This window comes from Lepeophtheirus salmonis, chromosome 12, assembly GCF_016086655.4.
Source record: "Lepeophtheirus salmonis chromosome 12, UVic_Lsal_1.4, whole genome shotgun sequence".
NCBI lineage: Eukaryota > Metazoa > Arthropoda > Copepoda > Siphonostomatoida > Caligidae > Lepeophtheirus > Lepeophtheirus salmonis.
Window position 1 is genome coordinate 2,406,351 of NC_052142.2, and position 24,161 is coordinate 2,430,511.

The 24,161-nt window shown below is 31.4% G+C and overlaps 1 protein-coding gene across 3 annotated transcripts in view; it reads left to right on the forward strand.

The window, feature by feature from the left end:
* Window positions 1–24,161, forward strand: part of LOC121126716 (uncharacterized) — a 60,922-nt gene that overhangs the window by 11,087 nt on the left and 25,674 nt on the right. For all 3 annotated transcript variants that reach the window (XM_040722022.2, XM_040722023.2, XM_071891842.1), the window contains exons 2-3: window positions 2,225–2,702; window positions 10,057–10,390. In XM_040722022.2, coding sequence (XP_040577956.1) covers window positions 2,225–2,702; window positions 10,057–10,390 — 812 coding nt within the window. The remainder of the gene's footprint in view (window positions 1–2,224; window positions 2,703–10,056; window positions 10,391–24,161) is intronic.

Genomic DNA, 24,161 nt, shown 5'->3' on the forward strand with positions numbered 1-24,161 from the left:
TTAGCTACACACGCTTCTTGCTGAACTTCATATAAAGTCAAACTCTTTATTTGTTTAATTTCATATATGTGGCTCGTCAAAACAAAAGCAAGCTAGAATGAATTCTCTCAAAATTGAGTGGCGATTACATTTATATTCATCGACAAAATTATCGTCAATTTCTATAAACAAATTATAATTTTTAACTCTTTGTGTGTACTGCAAATTGTACTTAAGTAGCCTAAATTGATTAATATCAAAAAATGATTTTATTTGAAAGACCATATTCAGGCCAATATAAGTTCTTACATTTTGTAAAGATTCAAAACTTAAGTTAAACTTCTTCAGTATTTTGACGCATCCAACAAATTTCAATGGAAAGTAAATAATTTAGTCATATATGCCAATGAAATATTGCGCTGTGTGTGTACATGATGTTAAAAATATAAATTGGTAGTTTTCCTCATCTTCATTTTTCTTCAACAATATTTTTATGTTGACGCACCAAATATGTACTTCCCTTTTCTTTTTTAATGTAAGTTGCCGAGATTCAGCAACACACGTTCGTTAAAATATGTCCTACACAGTCAGAGAATTAGAAAAAAATTGTTTTATTAAAGTTAAAGATATAACCTTTGTTATAGGTGTTTGCTCAAAATATATATATTTACGTTCTAAGCCTTTGAATTTTATGATTAGTGAGTAAGACTTGATAGTTTAAATTTATATGAATTGTTTGCTGAAATGGTAGTAATTCCTTAATAATAAGGCACTTCTGTAAATTTTAATAGTGGACGCTGTTATAAACAAGAAAAATAATTGCCTCCATGCTGAATCAAGAGCTCAGATCGAGGGAAGCTTCAGGACCGAACATCCAGCGAGGTGAGGGTGCTCGGCGTTGTGGCGTCCAACGGCAGCAAGATGCCTTATTTACTTATTCAAAGCCAACGTGAAAGTCAACACGGACGTCTACTACAAAGTCCTCAGGCACCATGTCGTGTCATGGTTGAAGAGCACGTTCTTAGGGACAACTATGTGTTTACCCAAGTCAGCGCCTTGGCATCCACGTCCAAGAAGGTTCAGCATATATGGAGGTAGAACATGGCGGACTTCTGGCCTTCGTCATCAACCGACGTGAATCTCCTGGACTTTGCTGTTTGGTATATCTTTGAGAGAAAGATTTCTCACTTAATTGTCGATGCTCCGAATACCCTGATTACGGAGGATTGGAACAGCTTGTCTTCGGACTTTATCAAGTCCAGCTGTGCTTCTGTTCATCCACATTTTGAAGCCATCATTTAGAATGCAGGGGGACATTGTGAAAAAGAAAGTGTAGAAAATTATTGAATTACAACTTTTGGTTCAAAAGTTTACCATATAAATGGCACAAAATACAAATATGTAGAAGTGAAAACGGCTCTTAAAATATTCAAAAATTAAATCCTCACTCGGCACATACAAAATTACATTAATAATTATTAAATATTTATTTTATTATAGTCACCCTTATTTAGAGTTACTATTATTAGTAATAATTATTTCCATAATCAAGATTTTTTTTTTTGATGTAATCTTAGGAAAAATAGTAATTAGAAGCAATCTAAAATAAACGGTGTTCATTTTATTTTTTTCCTGTTCATCATTCATTCGTTCACAAATAAAGGGAAAGCGTGAACGCCTTTCATTTTTCAGTTCAATCTCTAAGCCTGATATTTATATATATTGAATAAATTCTAAATCAGTAAAGTAACGTTTGCCTGTATGTTGCCTGTATGCTGTTATTATTATTATTTCATTCTTGAGGGAAAAAAACATATAAGTATCGAGTAGCGTGCTCATGAAAAAAAGAGTGACACTGAGTATTTCTTGAAGAGTTATCTTCTATATAATTTGATTAAGTTTGTATGTTAGTTGACGCTTAATTAATCTGGCAATGCAGTTAACTACCGCTAGTATTGAAAAAAATTACTTTTTAGACATTGTGAAAATGTTTATTAAAAATATTGTGTACACATTTTTGGTAAAAATTTGACAATACTTAATAAATTAATGAATATTCACTTTTCATCTTAAGTGTGATTCTTATATAATTTTTTTCATATTACGGACATATTTTTTTATGTTGCATTTATAATTGATTGCTTGTACATTATTATTTTTTTCAATTAGTTATGGTAAATAATTTTTTAGTATAAAGCATTGTTTTTTTTTAATAAATTTAAATTTTATCCTTTCATTATATTAGGTGAGTTTATCAGGCATGGTTTAAGTCGAACTGAAGATATTTTACAGAAAGTTTGGCAGGAAAATTACCATGATTACTCTATCGATTATTCATCAAGTTCTATTAGTTCTGGCATTTTTTTAAACTTTCCTACATATAACGTAGTGCTATTTTCGAAATTAGCGCATAATGATTGTCCACCGATCTTACCGCCAAAAAAAAATCAACGTTCTAATATTAAGACTGTAGTTTGTGACAATTTTCAATATTATATCAATTCTAGTCTACCTAATTTTGTTGGTTCAACTAATAATTTAACTCAACAGTCTTCAATTACCAAGAGTAATTTTCCACTTAGTCGAGATCATTCATATTTATCTGAACTATCTAGTGATAAAAGTGAGAATAACAGGTCATCAACATCACCCGAAACTATGTCGTCCTTATCTAATGGGACAATTGGCTTTGCTTCTGGTTCTTTTAAAGTGAAAAAAAAAAGGTAGATTTTCCATTGTTTTTAAGTATTTTAAAAGACTTAAGTCATTTATGACACGATATGTACCAATATTTTATTTTAAAAAAATATATAAATTTATTATTTAACAGATATATCATCTAATAATTTATATAAGGAATGATGTTATGCTATTCACATATTAATCAACTCCATAACTCTCCAGCAGAATTTCTAGTGGTAAAAAAAATTAGGAAGCGACGTAACTCAGTCGACAATGCACTCGGTGAAATTATTCTTTTAAACTCAATCTGCGTAGGCTAGCTTCACGGTCGCTCCTAGAGAAATAAAATATAAATTATGTATATGATTATACGATACAAATACGATTCCTTGGTCTGATGGGAGTATTTGTAATATTGCAGGGCGTTCCAAAATGAAAGGCAAAAATCTAATGAGATATGGATAACCACGGCCACACGGCTCCGGAAGCTTTGGCAGTCCTGAACAACCTCGTGCGAATCTATATTTGCAATTGTACGGGTAATGGACTTCTTCAGGACCTCCACATTGGAATGATAATTAGCGCAGGCCTTATCCTCGACCCTCCCCCAGAGATAGAAATCGCATATATTCAGTTCCGGGATGTTTGCAGGCCATAAATTTGGGCTCTAACAGTGAGGACATTTTGGGGACAAGACATCATTCACTTTTGGTGTTGTGGGTGATGCACTGTCTTGTTGGAAGGTGTAACTTCTTCCCTGGGCTACTCCATCCATCCAGGGAATGTAAATCTGAAAGAAGTTGTCCGTGCCTACCAAAGCTTCCAGCGCTGTGTGGCCGAGGTTATCAAGAGAGGTGGCTCTCAGTATAAATAATTGAATGTAATTAAGTGTAGCTTTCCAATAATTAAAAAAAATGTCATCTACTACGTTCGTTACAAGCCTTTAAAGATTTTCTAAATTATTGGACCTGCCTGTACTATAATGTTTACTTATTGTTAATCGGTACAAATCCATCTAACCAATAGCACATGTAATCAAAAAGACTTTTCAATTCTAATAATACTTGACACGTTGATTAGGAATATTTAATTAGTTTTTCAATATTCAATGTATTTCCTATTCAAATTTTTAACCGGCTTATAGGTTTGAGTAAAACTTTTGAGTAAGAAAAAAATGCGTAATCCGTGTAAAAATTTAGTTTACTCTTTTCACAATTTTATGTTAAATTCAAATATGTGCTTATAGTTTATATACGATCAATGAAAAGGTAAATAAATCACACTTTATGGTTGTTGTTGTTTTTTAAAGGAATAATACTTCGGTTTTTACTGTAAATAATGGGTGTTTTAGTCGAACCTTTTTTCCTCCGAGAACTATTTTAACAAAATTGAAATGGCCCTAGATATTCATGTTTTGTGACATTTGTTCTTATCGCTGATTTCGAACGAACAAAATCAATAAGCATTCTGTTCCTGCGCCTTTACAATATGTTAATATACACATCTCACATTCTGTATTAAAACAACACAAAAATATTAGTTATTAGTATGGTCATTATTATTACTACATATACTTTTATATTGTTACTTATTCACTTGTCAATGTCATATATGTCCATGTCACAGCTCACGCTTCACAAAACTATTTACATGCACCAACACATCTGAAAATGAAATGCTATCATTGATCAATTACAATTTATATTTCAAAAATAAAAACTTTACTCAACACAACCTTTCAAATAATCAATATATCAGTATATTCTCAATGGGGAAATCTACATAAATAAAATAATTGTATTTTTAATAATTAAAAAAAATAGCTCAGTTCTGTTTTATGAAGCTGTGTGTGTCTGAGTGCGTGTGTTTAGTTTCAGTTTTTTATCTAGTGAGATGACTGCAAGGAGTCAGCACAAGAGAGGTGTATACTGGAGTGTATCCACTTAAGTTTACTCTTATGGAGTCATTTAAATATTATATACTTGTATCAGTCTTGTTTTGAGCTTTGATTTAGGAGCTGGCTCACAGACGTATGTAGACCCTAGCAAAACAGACATTTTCAGGGCTGTCTGTGAAGATTTTCATAGTTGTCTGGCTCTACTAAGCCCCAGAAAAAGTGAATACTGCTGAAACTTCAACAACACATCATTTTAAACCTTTATAATCTCAATTTCCATTTCAACAGTATCAACAAAGATAAATTCATTTATCTGTCCTAAAATCTTACTTATGTCCATATCCATTAAAGCTTCTTAAAGTCACTGAGTCTGTCAGCAAACTCCTGGCCAAGCCTTGATAAGAGGTCACAATACCTTGGCACATTTACAGCACTGGATGCACTTGTGTGACTATCCAGCATCTTTGTGACATAGGGGAAATGCTACGATCTATTGTTAAATTAAAATTTTAAGCAATAATTACGTCATAGACTTTAAGTGGTTGCCTGTTTTCTCAAAATATGCATATCTTGCCCAGCAGTTTGTACGAAACATCAAACTGAAAATTCTAGCAAGCCCGATTACATGGTGGTCTAACCTTGTATTTCTATTAACCTTAGCAGAGATCACATTTTTTAAAATTATTTATGGAAATGAGGTTAGATATCTTATCTGAATTGAGCAGGGGTTCCAATAATTTTCAGCCTACTACCGCCAACGACACTGGAGGTGGTTAAAAATGTTGCTCATAGCCACGCGTGTGCGTTTCCGTTCTCCCAGACAGCTCACGAACATAGGCCAAGGGGCTCCACTCACTTGACCTACAGATCAGAGTTCATAAATGCCTGACTGTTGCTTAGTGGTTGAAACAGTCAAAACACAGAGTCTCTCTAGTTAAAGCTGCTCAGAAATCAGCGCTACAGCTTCTTGAACAGAGGATAAGTTACGGGTGGTTTGTACCAAGTTTATGTGTCCACCTCCAGTCCCAACTGCTTTCATGTGTATTATTGAGATGGTCAGCGAGGTGGGATCTTGCTCCATCAGAAAAAGCCACACCTCCTGCAGCTTATATAAGGGCGGCGGAGAGCAATTCCACTTGAGATTTCCAATTGCGACTGCCAATAATTTTTAAGTTGTTTTCAAAATAGTTTTGACGAGCTACCTTGTGGTTTATGGTTTTATTATAATATCAATTCATATGTATATATTATACAAAATAAATAAAAATATATATTTTTATATAAAATAAATAAATAATTGGTTATTTTTTTTTTTTTTTTTTTGGAATGCATTTCGTGACCTGGCATCTGTGAGTCTCCTGTGGGAACCCCTGGTTAGAGGACTGAGTTGCCAACTTTAAATCTTCGGAAAGAAATGATATTTTTTAATCTAAAATTAAGTAAGCTAGCTAGAAATTGTTCGAATGAAGCTTATTATTATAATAATTGCAGCTTGTTCGGTAACATCGTAAATACCAGGTAGTTAGTGGAAATTAAAAGTTGAACTTGATACAATAAATTATCAAAATCAATTTGAAATTAAATGAATATTAACCATAAATCCGTATGTACCATATTTTCAAATTTGATTATTTGCAACGATAACAATATTTTGCATTAAAATAACCAAAAAATGGATTGATTCAAGAAGATATCATCTACAGGGTAGGGCAGCAAAACGTGGACTCGAGAGATGGATTTAGAAATACGCGTATTATTTTATATTTTCATTAATATGTAAAAACATAATGTTAACAAAGCATATAGACAATATTTTTTTCACTCAATAAACCCACTATCATTATCAATCACTGTCTTTACACGTTGCATGAACGCCATGCAGGAGATGAGAATATGCTCTAAAAAGTTGTCCCATGCAGCCACTATGAATCACTTCTGTGAGTCTACATTTGGTTGTGAGGCCCTGTTGGTTCTCTATCCAAAGTATCTCTTATAGAAAAGTCCAGCGGGTTCAAATCTGGTGAGTAAGGAGGCCATATATCCTTTGAAGGAATCCAACCATGTTATCTGTTCAGAATTTTTGCCACTTGGCAGACGTGTGAGAGGAAGCCGTCCTGAGTCCTACGTAATTACAGCGATGACAAGATTGTGTACTTATAGTAGGCCTCCTGAACGATTTTCTTTCCAGCCTTGTTAAAGAACGGAGGCATTTTCTTTCCATCAGTGACTAGAATGCAGAGTACGCTTGTTAGAGTCTGATATTTGCTGTGTACCCTTTTATTTTGTTTCTGCGAGCCAGCGGTCGGTCTGGCAGTTGTATAATTGATCAAGTGTGAAAATATTCTCAATTTACCTTTTTGCCTTGATCCATATGAGGATTTTCTTGCATCTCTCGAACCTTCTTGCTTTCATACCCTCTGTCAAAAGGTGGTGTTTGGCCCTTGTGAAATAAACTAATCCCAATTTGTGCATTATATCCCTCTTGATGACCTTAGGAACCACAGAGATGTTGCTGGCAAGGCGATTCATCGAATTAGTGGGATCCTTCGTATCCATCTTTAAATAATGTCCTCTACTTTGTCATCCTGGAAAGGTATTTTGGTCGATTTTTTAAAAACTATATTGGCCAACTTATAAACTAGGCTCCTAGAAATGTCTGTAATCTTCATCACATAACCCTAGCATATAGGAGATATGAGATGTTCTGCCCTTTTGCTTGTTGCTCGCTCATAATTATGAAATGACTAGATGATTAGTATAGCTTGTTTACGTAAAAGGACTGTGAGAAACAAAAAATAATCATTAAACTTCTTCATAGTAATGAGGAAATAAACACGTAATTAATGATCTTGCAGCCTTATCCTGTAAATTAGGGGGGTATCATGGGAGCCTAAAATTGAGCTATCACGCATTCTGTCCCTCAAAAGTTACGAATGGTAAATAGAAGTCCGTTTTAGATAAGAAAAAATTCACCCACCCCCCACATTTATCTGGAAAGGTTTCTGTATGAAGTAAAAAAATAATTTTTAAATAAACTTTTTTTTTCTTATTTATAAAAAAGCTTTATTTGCTTTAAAAAATGATATTGCACGATAAGTAATTTTTTGCAAAAGTTTTAAAGTAGATAAACGTTGCGTGCCCCCGGTTTTTTTGCGAAAATAGACGAAAAAGATAAAAATTACTTAGGAAAAGGACAAAATTCTGCCAATATCTTATTTTTTTATATTCTATTTAAGTTAGTATATATATTTAGGATATTTATTTAGTTATATATATGGCATATATTAAAACTAAAAATTTTAATTAACAAGAATAATATTCTTATTTTTTTTTTAAATTTAAAATTATACAAATAAATTGATGTTGGTCTTTCCCTCATTTAAGAACCCCAACATGAATACATTGAACATGTGGGAAAGCGGAGAATCCAGCTAGAGATATACTATCGGTTTTAGAGTACCATCAAAAGCTTCGGTCTGGAAAAATTCCTCCTGGTTCCCACTTACCTCTTAAATCCCCAGGAACCTTGTACTAGAGAGATGGCTTACCAAAAGCTAATTGCATTTTGAGATATTATATATCGAATAAAAATCCTAACAAAAACCTTTTAAAATTGGTAGCATTTATCTTAAACTATTACGCTCCAATGTGGTTTGCATTTAAATGTCAACCGAATTCCTATGATGGTTTGAAGCATTTTCAGCTTGCAATTTCACTATCAAGAAGTATTGATCAAGATCTGGCCCCTATTGTACAAGCAAATTTATCCCGAAGTTATTTCTTCGCTCATCATGAAAATATACTGTTAGCAGCATTGGTATATGAAGATTCAGAAGTTTATAAATTTGCATTGAACAAAGTCTTGAATGCAAAAATTTCATATGACCCCCATAGGCAACTCATAATTCCTAATAAAATAAACTATGAATAAAATCATTTCATGATTATGATTGATTGTTCTCAGATAGTAATTTTAGTTCCTCCAATCTTATAATATTGGTCAGATAAAGAACTTATGAAAGCAAAGTATGAGCCTCTGAAATTAGAGAAATATTCCTGTCATTTCCAATCTGAAGAAAGGGCAGTTAAACTAGTTTCAGAGGCTTCCTCTAAGGTTTACGGATATAACCAAACACACTGATACATATTGTCAACTTTAAAATCAAGAGATAAACTATGGAAGTTTAAAACTAAGTGTCAGTACCCAGTTTGATATATTTATATATAATATGTTTATGCATTCAGCAAAGATCAAGGATAATTATCCAAATTATTATGTACTAACTTATATAGAATAATAAAAAAAAGATATTGGCAGAATGTTCTCCTTTTCATAAGTAATTTTTAACTTTTTGTCTATTATCTCACTAAATCCGGGGGCGTGCAAGGTTTATTTCGCTGTAGAACTTACGCAAAAAGTTACATATCGTGCAATATCATTTTTTTAAAGCACATAAGCTTTTTTATAAATAAGAAAAAAAAAGTTTACTTCATTATTTTTTTTACTTCATACAGAAACCTTTCCGCACAAAAAGGGGGGTTAAATGTTGTTAAATTAGATGTTGTTTTGTTAGACAATGATCAATGTGGATTAAATGGTCAATGGGATTTGTTCAGAAACATGATTGATTAGTGCAGCGTATTTTAGTTAAAGTTTCCAATGGGAAGACCATTTTTCGACCATTTTTGAAGGTAGCTCTACTTTTGCTGTTAAAAAATGAAATCTTATGAGTTTGTCATGGTGTGATATGTTTGTGATAAGGATACTTATAGGTAGGGTTGTCTCGGTCCTTATTTATCCAGTCCATCCCACTTGTCGGTACTTAAAGAAGGTAAAATCGATCCTTCGTGACGTCAGTGATGATATTTTCCTTTTTTAAATTATTCTGTTATGTAATATAATAAATTTTAGAGCTAAGTAACAGTATAATATGTTCTTATTATAAAGAAAATACGACTATTTTTTTGCAAGATATTTGTCATAATCTTAATACATACTTCATATATCTTATTTTGCATAATAAACTATCGATATTTTTCTGAAAAATTGGTCTTTAAGACTGGCCTCAATGATTGTCAGTCCTTAGCACTATTCCAAAGACTGGACTGGATTAGGAGAAATAAATAAGGACCTATATATCATTAATTATAGGCAACTGATATCACTTATTTTACGCCTCAAGGAAACATCAGCTATATATGTGTTGTTTGGAATAAAGTTGATTCAATTGTCTTTTGTATAGATGAAGTTAATGAATTGTACACCTTTGCATGAATTAAAGTCTACCCTCTTTGGTTGCCCTACCTTAATAGGCCCTTACACAAATAGTCTACTTTACAATAGTGAAATTAGGTGTTCGGAAAGGATATGTATCTTATTATATTTTTTGTAGATATGTGAGGTTTTCATCATAATATTGTTATCCTTTATTATTTAAAAATATGATGTTATTGAGCGTACCTTTCAATTTAAAAGCTTTTTCTATTTTTTATTATAGTATTGGTGTTCACATTAATTCTGTTGCTGACACAAACGAAAGTTCTTACATGGAAAATAATTCTTTACTTGATATTCTTGATGTCACTCAGTCAGATTATTTAATCTATTACAATGGCAATGAAGTTCGTGCTGGAATAGTAGATGCTCTGGTCGTTTTAGCTACACAAAGTTATAAGAACGACTTTCTGTTTCAGGAAGCTTTCTTGGCAACCTATAGAACTTTTCTTACGGCAAATGAATTATTGCATAAGTTAATGCTAAGATTTAGAAAATTTAATAAAGGAAATGTTACAAATCATCAAAGAGCAGCAAAAAGTGCCTTTTCGTTAATGGTAAGGAATTGTCTTTCTTAAGATAGTTATTTATTACTCTTGCTTATTTTGAATAAAAATGCACAATGTAAGTGTCCAATATTTAAATATGTATTTGATATTTTGATAGGAATCAAAACTGTCTATGGAAATAACATACTTTTTCTTTGTTTAAATGGTTTTGGTATGCTTGAAAAAAATAGATATACTAAATTATAAATCACTTTTATTTATATATCAGGATATACATATCCTGATTTTATAAATAAAAGTAATTTTCAAATAGAACTACGTTATAGCAAGAAATACTCTATACATAGAACATTTTAACTATTTTAATATTTTCCCTTTTTTAAAGAAATTACATGCGGTAGAATAGTTATAAAAATAAAAAAAGAAATTGAATTAAAACAGTCTTCTGATGATTGTCCAAAGGAATAATTATAACTTTTATTTATTTATTACCCTGGGGAATACGAAATTTGTACCAATAAAATGAAGCCAAGAATAAAATTTATCTGTGCTGAATCGAAAACTGATCTCATTTTTTATTTGGATCATCGAGTTTCTAAAAAATCTGAGATTAAAGTAATTAGAACTATTCTCGTTCAGAGTTATTTTTTGCCATTAATACAATTAACCAACTTGAAGTTCAATTAATAAAACTGATGTACAAGGGTGTTTTATTATTATAAAAGTGTTTTTTATTATTATAAAAGTGTTTTTTATCATTATAAAAGTGTTTTTATTGATTCTGTATGTTAGAATAGCTTCTAATAGTATCAATCATAGCTTATATTATAAAAAAAAATATTTTGTTTTATTTTTAAAAATATGCGTACCGAAAGATTTTGGTGCGATTTTGTATATTTTCGAACAGTTTTTTAATAGATATTTTCATTTAAATAAAAAAAAAAAAAAATTAACAGAAAGGTTGCCTAATGTCATCAATAACTTATTACAATTTTACGTAAAATATGTTCTTCTACAGATTTTGATGAAGACAAATTGAGTAGAATCTTGTGAAACACTGAAGTAACATATATTTGTAATTACAATTGGCACTCGGTAAAGCCTTCATCTAAGATCATTTTTATTTAGTTTTTGCTAAATATAGCATCTAAATAAAACCTACATAGTGACACCAATTTTGCTCTGTACCTCAAGATGTTTTAAAGCTATGTTCGATTATACATTTATAATTAAAGTGTTGTGTTACTGTTACATCTAAAAATTTAATGGCGTCTTACTCTTACCATATAATATCTTGGTACAATGTTTGATCAAAATCGATTTGTAACTTTTGCTTAATCTTGCTGACTAACGAACAAACAGAGGCAAAAACATAACTTAGCAGCGGAGATATGTAATTCCTTAATTCTCATTTTTTTTCTTCTTTAAATTTAAAATATAGCTTTAAAAAAATATTATATGAATATTTATAAAAAACAAAATTACTTGTAAGTGATAGATTAACGTATATTTCCTTTTTTACATAAGCTATCATATGGAATGTATAGTCCAAAAGTATAAAAATTAATAGTATTTTAAAGAAAATTAAAGAAACCATATATACTTCTTCTATAACAGTTGTAAAAATATCACTCTTGTATGTGTAACAAAATATTTGATAATTTTTTATTATCTGGTTATTAGCATTACACATGACCAATTTCATATTACAAAGCATTATGGAGCATCCCCCCACCCATTATTGGTCAGTTGTAGTTCTACCAATTAGGTATAAGTAGACATTGTAGAACTACAATTAATCTCTCTCGCCTAATAAATATATTAAAGTCCGTTTACATATCATATGTAGGAATGGGAATATTGCTTTAATTGTTGTGAGTTGAAAAACCACACCTATCATAAATAATATTATATAAGGTTTAAAAAAAAATACTTGGTGACAGAAATCACCATCAGCTATAGTGCGCTTCTTTACTAATACGCTAGAATTTTAAAAATGTATTGGAATAATTAGTAAGATTATTCATATTTTACTCTCAACTTTTTTATGTATTTACGCTTACTTTAATTTAGTCAATATTTCCATCCCTAGTCATTATTTCCTTGTTTGAAAGGTTCAGGCGTTGTTTTATTTTCTGGAAGTTTGTATATAGTCTTTCTTAATATGGCCCGATATGGATCCCTGCGATACAAACAGTCAAAATCATGTGACACATGCCAATTAAGTACAAAGTTGATTAACAACTGACAATTAATTGTTGCATATCAACACATTTGATATACAACTTCATTTAATTAAATCACTTAGACACTGTCAATAGTTTTGTTTTGTTTTTCTAATAAGAAACGAAACAAACATATCTAAGAAACACTCAGCACATTCTTTTGTGTTTTATTATTTGTATTTTTAAATTTCAGATTTTCAGATGATTTGTTATTTTGTGCATAACTCTACTTCTTCTTATTATTATTAGGAATAATCTGTATGTTTGTAATATCCAAAAACATTTCATCCAGAATATAGTTGAGTCATTCGATAACCTTACAAATTGTTTTTAATGCACACTCATCAAGGCAAAAAAGGAAATTAGTAATGAAAAAGTTAGTTATTCCTCTCTATCAAATTTATTACTATATAAACGAAGCAGTTTATCGATATGTATGACGTAAACTTTGGAATATAAGTGCATACAATTTGATTTGGATCATAGGCACAAAGAAAGTGAGTAGCTGCTGTAGCTTTTTAGTATATATAATACAAGTAGACCCTTAAGTCCCCAATCGATAATCTTACAACATCTTGCTTTATTAAGTAAGAATTGTTGGCATTCTACAATGAAGCTAAACTTATTATATTTATAAGATATACATCCATCTCAAGGAGGTTACTAAAAGTTCAGATATTTGTTAACCCGAAAAAATAAACTTTGCAAGATTTGAAGCAACTTTTATTTCTGCTGATATAGGATTTGGGGCTTTATGTGTTATCAAAAAGTTTCGATTTTAGGTTTTTTATGAATATACATCTTACATATATAAGAAAAGGAATACTATATATTAACAATTGAGTACATAGGCTATCGGACACTCAAAGGACACAATTTATAATCTTTTGTTCGTTAGATCTGCCTGTGCAGTTGAAAAAATGTTTGATGAAATAACTTTCTCAATGTATCTTGATTCTGACAATATATTAATTGGGGAAAATTATCAAGAAACCCACAGGCACCAAGGCTGTTCGCCTTCGAGAAAATTTGAAAGTCATCCTACAAAAAAGAAAAGATGTGCTTCAAAAACCTCATCCACGTCCTCAGGGACAAGGTTAATTTCTGTGGATACACTATCTATCGAGAGCAGTGCCTAGAATAAAGAAGCGATCTTTTAGTGGAATATTTTAAAGTTTATAACAATGTTAGTCTCCTCAATTTTTTGATTCAATAATAATATTTACACCGAATTATGTTTTTTTCTATTGAGCTCATAATAAAAATAAAATCATAATGAAAGTTGTTAGTTTTATGTTAAAATGTCAACTCTATTGCCTCTGCAGTATTTGATTTCGTCTCTGCTGATTTAAATATTGCAGGGTAAGTAAGTTCATCCATATATAATCTAAATAGAGACGTGGATGGCATCTGCTCAGAAATAATTACCTACGATGTATGTTGAAAGCAGATAAAACAGTATTGATGAGGATGGTAGTAACATTAATGTTAACTTTTGGATTTTTTTGTTATGTAGTTATACGTTTGGACTTCAATTACTTGTGTTATGTAAATACCAGTAACGTCTAAACTGGTCGTATTTGTCATTAGTATTAAATCTGTTGGAAACCCGTTATGTGTAATCTGAGACTGTTTGGAATGTTTTACCTTATAGTCAACATCCTCCTCCCTTTTATATATATATATATACATTTAAGATCATATAGGTAAATGATATAAGGTCAAAAAGTAAAATTATTAGATTTGAAACGTATTTTTCCCCTCTTTTCCTTCTCTAATCTCTTGAATCACGAGAACAATCAGTTTCGTCTTTTTGGAATTATGTGTATCTGGATGGTTTTAAGGATGAAATGAAATGATTGAATAGTCAATAATTAGGAATAAGGATAGAAAGGGCATGTACTTCAAATATAATTTCATAAAATAGTTCATTATAGTCCTCATACTCACGTATTAATTAGTTAGAGTACCCTCTTTAACACCCAAGCAGATCCAAAATCTACTTTGGAAGGCGTATAGCAAATGTCTTTTTCCTCTCTTACTGTAAGAGAATTGCACAACACCTAAATCCCTTAACCCACGGATGAATAGATAAGTATAAACCAACTTGCACAAACTTCAAATAAATTACATGAATACTATTATCCTTTTTTTTAAATCCTTGGTTGTAATACTACTTTTTTTTCATCAATAGACCGACGGCAGCTTTTTCCATGTAATATCCCCTATTAAATGTGTATCAATGTATATTGGCTCTAAATACTAATTAAGGGTGTCCAACAACTTGAAAGTTATCACGCCAATAGAGCTGATGAGAATACAGAACCCGAAGATATCTTAAATCGTCGAAGTATTGTGAGAGCGTTAAGGATGTAATTTGAACTCATAGCGAATAACATAATATGTGACCTCTGTTTCCTGCTTTAGATAAATATATATATAGTTTAAGGAAAATATAAAGCTTGTGGCTTACCATTGGGGAAATAACAAGGATCCCTGTCGAAATATGTAAAAAAATTATCTCTTACTATTTAAACGTATGTAGATGCAAGGAATTTAGTTAGACGGATCCCTTTTCTTTTTGTTCTAAGTGGAAGATAGATAGAATGATGATATTGTGAATAATGAAATACCACAAAGATGAAAATATTTACAAACAGGTTGCGTCAAAACTAACTCCAATACTTGAAGTGACTTTCTGTGAATTTTGGAAACTAAGAATGTGGGGTTCTGATTAAAGAGAGCTTGAATGTTATGGAAGGCACTGAATTTTATCTGGTATATGAGATTGAGAGGAACTCCAGATTATATGCCCATATATTTCATTGATAATTTTACAAAATTACCCAGATATTCATGAGACAATATAACATGCTTGGGACTTCGAGAGTTACTTAGAACAACACAAGAAAAAGATAGGAGTACTGGAAATGAATGACTACTTCTCGGAAATTCGTGATATCTCTAGTTCTTCTGTAAATGGGACTAAACAAACCCTTAAACTTAAACAATAAATTACGTTCGATTCATGAGTTTAACGCCGCAAATTGTTGAGTTTCTAATGGTCAGCTTTGGAGAAAAAAGGTCAATATATATCCGAAAACCTTCCTTCAATTTAAGTGGATACAAAGACTTATAAACGATTCCTTTTCATGAACCTCGATCCTCCAACTCCATTCAACATTGTTCTTGAATACTTGCACCTTGTGGCCATACAGAAGATAATAGGTAATAATCTTAATGGGGATTCTCCCATTTGACTTGTTGGAAGTATTTTTCTTCGTCTGGGAAACTCTCGGAGGTTTTACCAATTTATTTGCTAATCTTTTCATGTCTTCGGAGGAAACCATCCGTTATAGGATAGCGACATCTTTACGTTCTACTCACAAATCTAAGGAAAAAATATGCCATTCTGCAAGGGAGAGAGGTTGAGACATCTCTGCACCTATTCCACAACTGTGGTTGAGTTAAGCATATCCGGACAACAAAGCTCGTATTGCTAGTGGACATTGTTATAAATTAATTACGAATACTAAATTCGAATTCAATTATAATTAAATAAACTGTTTTAGTTCCTTTCATAGATATTTATTATATTCTACTTACAGCTACAACTTATACTACTTGGATGATAGTATTATATTTTTCCCCTCACAAAAGTAGGAAGTAAATGTTAGTAGTAAGGCCACTTTTTTATATGATCCAAGTATATATTATTACAGTGTCTAAGCAATAGAGAATATGAAGCGCTATGAAATCTCATACATTCAAATTTCATTATGGGAGAAGGATAAATAAAAGTGGATCCACTGATGTGCTTACTTACGCATATTTTCCTCCTTTTTGTTATTATTATTGCTTAGTTCATGTTACTGCAAAAGCTTCTTCCACTTTTTGAGGTCCTTTGAATAAATCCTCTCTTCTTTAGTATTTTCTTATGAGATTTTAACTTTGAAGCAAAAAAAACAACTTATTGAAATTGGAAACTGAGAGTAGGTGCAAATAAAATCCCATTTTCGAATCATATTTTATTATAAGGCAATTAAATTCAAATACGTCATATAATAAATATTGAAGGGAAACAAAAACATTATTCAAATATAATTCCCTGCCGTTCTATTTCGTCTCTCAAAGTTGCCATATTCTTTATACCATACTCTCAGACTGGGTTTTTATGCTCACCGCAATATAGACAATATTTCCGTCCCTAATCATATACCCGAAGAACATGTATGTTTAGTTATTTATTTTATTCATTGTTATGTGTTAAAAATATTAGTATTCATAGAGAACTCATTCATAGTAAACTTTCTTCATTGGTTAGTTAATGTAATACCAAGCATTTGCCCAGAAGAACTTCCATCACAGATTTTGTCCCTTGAAGAGACTGATGCATAAGAGCTCTTTTTACAATCCTTATCTAGAATAATCCAAAGTATTCATTGACATAACTCAATGGACAACGTGCTTGGGAGACATTATTCTCTTGAACTCTATGTGCGTAGTTTCGTGTCTTGGCCGTTCCTAGAGAAGTATTATTTAACTTCAAAATGAATATAATAAAGAAAATTCGTACTTCCCTCCTTTCAAAAGGCCAAAAAGTATATATATATATTTATAAGAGGCTGGCTAACTCTACTATCTTCAATAATATAAAGTTATACCAGAAAATTCTTATTAACATAACAAAATCCGCTCTTGGAATGGGAAATTACTCCGTCATGTACATGCTTCTGATGATAGGTATTATTTTATCAAACAGATAATTCGAGAAAATCTAATTTACATGTGGTGCCGTTCATCGTTTTTTATGGTATGGAACACCAACATATGAGACAAATACTAACATATATTGCTCTAAAGATTTCTCCATGAATTGGCTCTCCACATTTCAACTTATTAGCAACTTGTGGTAATATCTGGTATTTCCCGAAGTAATTAGGATTCGTCAATAGACAAATTTTGCTTTAATAATATAGAAAATTACTCCCAAAGTAATCCTCAGTGTTCTTCTTGGTTATTGTGAGCACGCTTACAAGTAACTATTCAATACTTTTATCACTTTATATAATGTATTCTGTCCTTGAGTTTGAGAAAAATAATTAAACGTCGGGAGTACTTAGTTTTTAGAGCGTACTACACATACATAAACAAACAAAATCCATTTTAACATGCCAGCGTTTTTATTTCATTCAACCCAGTGTGAAAACATACTAGCGGAAAAAATATAAATAATGAGTTAAATCACTCTTTTTGCAGGGTAACCGATTCTAATTCTATACATATAATTATATATATTTTTTTTTTGCTAAAGGTCAATATTTTGCCATATTTCAGAAGCAAAAATATGCTAACTGGAATGTGCTATAAACTTTTTCCCGTGCGAAATCATGCTATGTGGCTTTAACAATCCTGTCTGCAATTTAGTGTTCTTGGATTTGATAGGTACTTCCAGTTTTTGATATATTTTGAAAATTTTATACACCCTTTGTCGAATTTCTGCAGAAGTTTTCCCTTATTATAAAGTTCAGTAACAGCATGTATTTGATCTTAATCATGACTGTTCCAGATTATATTATCTACCAACTATTTACTCTAAAAAGATTAGGATGAATCCAGATTTTCTCACCAATTAAGAGGTTAGAATGCATCATGCATATAAAAAGAAAGGTGGTGGGAGCAAAGGGTTGACTATGAAAATAATTTTGATGTCACTAAGAGTAAGCTTTGCTGAAGAATTTGTTTTTTTAGAAAGAGCATCAGGATTACGAAATTATCCTGTTTTTGAGTCTTTGAAACTAAGAAAAACAAAAAGCATTCGTTGAAAAAGCTACCACGGCAAAATCATCAAATCAACGCCAACTTCAGGTCTTCAAAGTCAGGAAATCTGTATCACAATGTTAATATACACTTTTTCTTGATTCTCATATCTAAATATATCTGCCTTTCTTCCACTTTATTCTATGTATCTCCAAAACAAGGATTGATACATTATTATCTCCGAACTTTAGAAATTATATAGGGTATAGTGCGTTACTGAAGGGATAAAGTGTTTTTTTAGAGTTGATTTGTAATTGAAATAATTAAAACACATACTAATCTGGCATTTTGTCTACCAAAAGAATGATAAGTGTTACATGTGCATGGATGTATGAGGCCAAACAGGAACACATACCGTTGAAAAACGAAATAATGGAAAAATTAACTGGCCATAACAAAAGTTAAACTACATGAGTGGAGATGACAGGTTCAACATGGAAGATTTAACTTAGAAGTTTTTAAAGTGAGAAACATTCAATGAAATAGCTTTATATTCTTAAAGGGTAAATTTTATTATCAAATCTAAACCAGAAAGCACAGTATAGCACTGGATTTAAGATATTTTGCCTGCAAAATGTACTCGGGCAAATGCATCTTATAAACTTGGTATTTACAAAAGGCATCAATAAATATAAATAAATTATGATTTAGGATTTACAAACATAACATACCAACAACAAAAATATACCAAAAAAGTGCCCTTGTTCGACATGCACACACCTGCAATATTTCATTATTACTACTATATTATCATTTCTTGTATCAAAAATATTTTGTTCACGGAAAATTGCCCTGGAGAAAATTGACCGTGGAAGATTGCCAGTATTTTATTCAAACTCAATGATGAATAATATCACATTATAAATTTGCTTAATATTATTTATTTACTATTTATATATTTTTAAAAGATTTATAATTGCATCTATTTTAAGTCTTTAAAAATTATTATAAGAAAGTTATTTTATGTAGAAATTTATAAAATATAGATATTTATAATTACTAATTTCTTTTTCTTTTTTTTTACAATTTACTCACAGGATTATATAAATAATTTCCGAAAGAAATCTATCAAATACTCTAACCTTTCAAAAAAGTAATTAAAAATGGAGTATATCCATTACAAAATTAGAATGATTGATATGACTATCGAAATAAAAATAATTTTATTCACATCTACCGTAGCATCAGTAAGAAAAATAATTTAAATGCGTAGAAACACTGAAAAAATACAGTTTTCAATTTGAAAACCGAGGGCTTTTTTTTTTTTTTTTGTATTAGAGAGGTTCCTTGGATATATTGGTGGTGGTTTTTAGCAATCTTGCACTACCCCATGGGCAAAACTGTGGGCGAAGTGTTAGTTAGTTAATAATTTATTGTTGTTTACCATAATACATACATACATTATAAAATAGTAGAGATATGCATACATTACAGAACTATATATAGATACGGCAAAGAACACGACCACACAAACTACAGCAGAAGTTGATTTAAGTCCTACTTAATTTTATAGTTAATATCAATAATTTGTTTACTTTTTGTGCATTTAATAAATTTAAGAATACGAAGATATTCATCCTCTTCTTGCATGGCTTGGTATATCTCATATGAGAGCGATGAACTTCTGTTAATAGAGAATTCTGGAATATAACATGCATGTAAATGATAAGCAGTTCAAATGCATACACTTGGCTCAGACCCATGTTTGCAATGGGTAGTATACCCACTTAGAGCGAGACTTTTTGTTGAGACGTTACTGGCGTATGGCTCGGTTATTAAGGTTATTTGAGATTCAATGAGTTTTAATTCATAGTTAGGTGCTTTGCAGTGTTAAGTGTTGATATAAGAGCAGCTAATCATTTTGGTTGGGTTTATCCAATAAGAGAGTTTCGACAAACAAATCGAAAACATATCTGTTAGGGACTGCTTTTTGCCATCACGACTTTTTGAATAAATATTTGTGTTTTTTCCAGAGTCTTTCACACCTGTTGCTTGATTTAGAAGGTCTTCTCCTGGCGCATCTTGCATTTCCTGGTTCTCAGTAGCAGTTTCTCCCTCAATGATACTTTCTTTGGTCCTTGGAGTATCTTTACAACAATATTTATTAGTGCCAGCATCAACAAAGGCATTTACTATTTACTCCGTGCAACTACTTGCACTATCATAAACAATGGTAGTTTTTTTTTTTGTGTTGATAAGACTGATTAACGTAGTTTTCTCACTTTCCTGAGTTACTAACGCGTTCATATGGTCCTGAACCCCAATTTTCCTGCGGAAGCCACTTTTAGGGGGGAAGTCAATAGCTTGCAGATCTTCAAATGTTACATGATCCACATCAAAGTGTACGACTTTTCCTAACTGTGTTATTTCAGATTTGGTCAGTTCGACCTTACTTCTAACACGAAGGGAGTTACATTGATATGGAATGATCTGAGTAAGTATCTTATCTCCAATGTTTCCTGTGACTCCTCTGATGAAGCCGGTAAGCTTTTTCTTGGCTTTGTCTTCCTCTCTAATTTTTCTCCACCTCTTCCCACGAGACTGGCAAGATAGGTTTATCGTTTAGGATAACCTTTCGGCCGTATTGTTCTGTTGTGACATCAATGACATAATCTCTTTTGTTGGTGTGGTGGCGACATTCATAATCAGACAACGGTTTTGTGCAGGATTCTGTGATAGATAAGATACGTATATAGTTTGTGTCCAGTATTTTTATTACATTGTTCCACTCAACAAGGGAGATGGGATCACCAATTTTTCTTACAATGGGGATTTCTGGGGCCTCCATGGCAATTTCTACATATAGAAATTTACGCTTAGACTGCGATTGGGGAACCTTTTGTTGCACAACAGACTCTTGTTTTGAATTTTGAGGCCTTTTGGATGTAGGAATTTCGTTAGAATGACCCTTCCCCTCTCTTTTCTTTATTCAAGGGCCTTGATATTCATTTTTTTCATTCGCAGAGTGCTGCACTTTCTGAAAATTATCCTCCATAGAGCCAGGTTTTCTGACTACAATTTTATTATTTCTGTTTTCAAGTACCCTGGAACCTTGTTTTTCTATGGAAATGGGCTCTGAACCTGTTACCCCACTTGTTGTGTGTGACGATCTCCCATTTCAGGTTGATGTCTTTTTATTTGGATCTTATTACTATTATACTATTGTCAAAGGCTGAGTGACAAATGGGCAAAAATGTTCAGTTCAATTAGAGAATACTTCTTATTACAAGAAACGCCCCTATTATATTATAGAAGAAAAAGAAAAGAACATTATCCTAACTTTCGATTGAAGATCCAGATATTGGTGGAATGAAGATGGCTGAAGCCAAATCCTGGTTCAGAAGAGGAAGGACGCACGCTTATAACAATTTTTAACTATATAAAAATGTCAAAATGAAGTGTAAGCCCCTCTAAAACGAATTTCACTCCAAGAAAAAAACGAGTGACGTGTTGATAGTATAAAGGTAGGAAGTCAACGAAGGTCGAAGTGTATTCAATAATAATTTATGAGGCCCTAAACTATTTATTATACTCTTCCTTAACCATTACTCTTGATCCAATTTTTATAAGATTTGATTGAATTTAAAAAATTACAAGGAAATTTTATTGTAATAATGTTACTCACAATTGAAGGTACTCCCTTGGGGAATGGAAAAAACAAATATTTTTACATATTTGTCATAAATAATATTGAGTGAATTTATAATGTTTCACTATTCATCATGAAGTTTGAACAAAATACGGCTAATTTTCTCTAGGACAACTTTCATAACTGGCAATTTTCTCCAGGGCAATCTTCCACTGGCATTTTCATCGTACCAAAATATTATATGATTTACAGCAGGCATGTATATTCGCTATATAGGGTTCACCCTGTATACATGCTATATGCACACGCCTGCACAATTTCATTAATACAACTATATATTTTTATTTTTTTAGATCAAAATATGTTTATGATATACATCATGGAGCACAGTGTACAGTTAACCCGCTGACTCATTTTCATACATTGCGATATTCATACAGCACAGCTCATTTCATTTAAGAACGAGCAAGGGTTTGATTTAATAATATAAATAAGACCTTTGGCGCTAAAAAGCTCAAAAGAGTGAAATGTATTACTCGATTTTCAGAGGATTTTCTCTTTCGCTTGTTCGGTAAGCCAAACAAAATGTTTGCTTTTAAGTAGGTATGTTACAAAAAAAAATCAATTTATTTTTCCTTTTAAACCTGTTTTCACAAATATATAATTTTAAAAAAAAACATTTTGATACCAAAATCATGTCTAGTTTCACGTTATGACACACTTATCATCGAAATTTCACGCCTTTTTTTCGAACTGTTCATGTTATAACCTACACCATAATCTGTGATCTTATAAAATATGATATTACAATAAAACAACATAATTTTCTTAAACATCAAGAAAATTGAATGAAATTTTTAAAAATTACAGAATACAGTTTTGTTTTCAGAGATGATACCTTTAAATACCTAGCAATTGAATGTGATATTTGAGTATATGAATCTTCCCACGTTATCCAGACATTAAACGATAGTTATTTTTAAAGAAAAAAAGAAGTTAAATATTAAGACAAAGTACTTTCATAAAAGATTTAAGGTGTAAGGTTAAAATTTATGTACTTTGCATTAAAAAATTGTTTGGAAACATTACAAAATACTAAATAGATAAATGTTTTAACGTACATTATACCTTTTATTTAATCCATTTACAGCTTTATTTTTCCGCGAATGGTGTCATTAAACAAAGTAACAGGTTGAAGAAAAAAAATTAGATTATGTAAAAGAATAACAATTTATCCCCGTTAAATAATTATGACGTCAAATTGAATTCACCTAATTAAGTAATGAAAATCCATCATCCAAAACACTTCTAGACTTTCGTGCACGCCTTCTGTTATTTTCTCTTTGTAAATTGCCATTTTGTAACATACCCACTTTAAGGTATTAAAATTTTCCCTCCACATTTTGAGAAACACAATTAAGTAAAAGGGAAACCAAAGGGCACTCTACACAAACATGAAAAATATATATTTAAACTTTTCACAATCCTTGCAGGGATCGTAGAAAAATATATATTCTGTCAAAATCTAGAATGGAGCTGTAAATTTCCTTGCTTACATAACTCCGAACAATGAATTCCTTATTATGTTAGCCCAAGACTTCGGTAGTTTCAATTTTTTAAAGAACTTATGTTATACCTTGTTAGATACATCTGCACATGAAGGCGAAACTTTATCTATAACTGTCAGGACCCTGGATGTAAATGATGTCTTACAGATTTTTTGAGAGGAAACTGATATTTTCTGCTATTTAAAAGGGAGTTTTTGATTAGATCTATGTCATGAAGAATAATTATAGCAACATTACTGCTTCCATTTCTAAATCCCAATGATTTTCTATTTGAGGAACTACTTTCAATCCTTAATTTTAGATATTGGATCTTCATTTTCACGTTCACTTTGAACACTTTTGAGCTGAGAAAATCTTTTTCTGGCTTGATTTGTGGCAACTCTTTCATATGTTTCCCGATTTGATTCTTTTTTTTTATCATGGGACCATTTTTGGTTTCAATAGGATTTTTGGAAGTGGCGGATTACTTGCCATAAATAACAAAATAGCAGGAGAAATAGCAAAAACGTCAATACATACCCTTATTCTCCGAATCATTATTTTACACATCAGTTCCTCACTTGTTAGAGACCCATGAAAAAGGCACGATTCCAACAACACTACTAACAATTAATAAG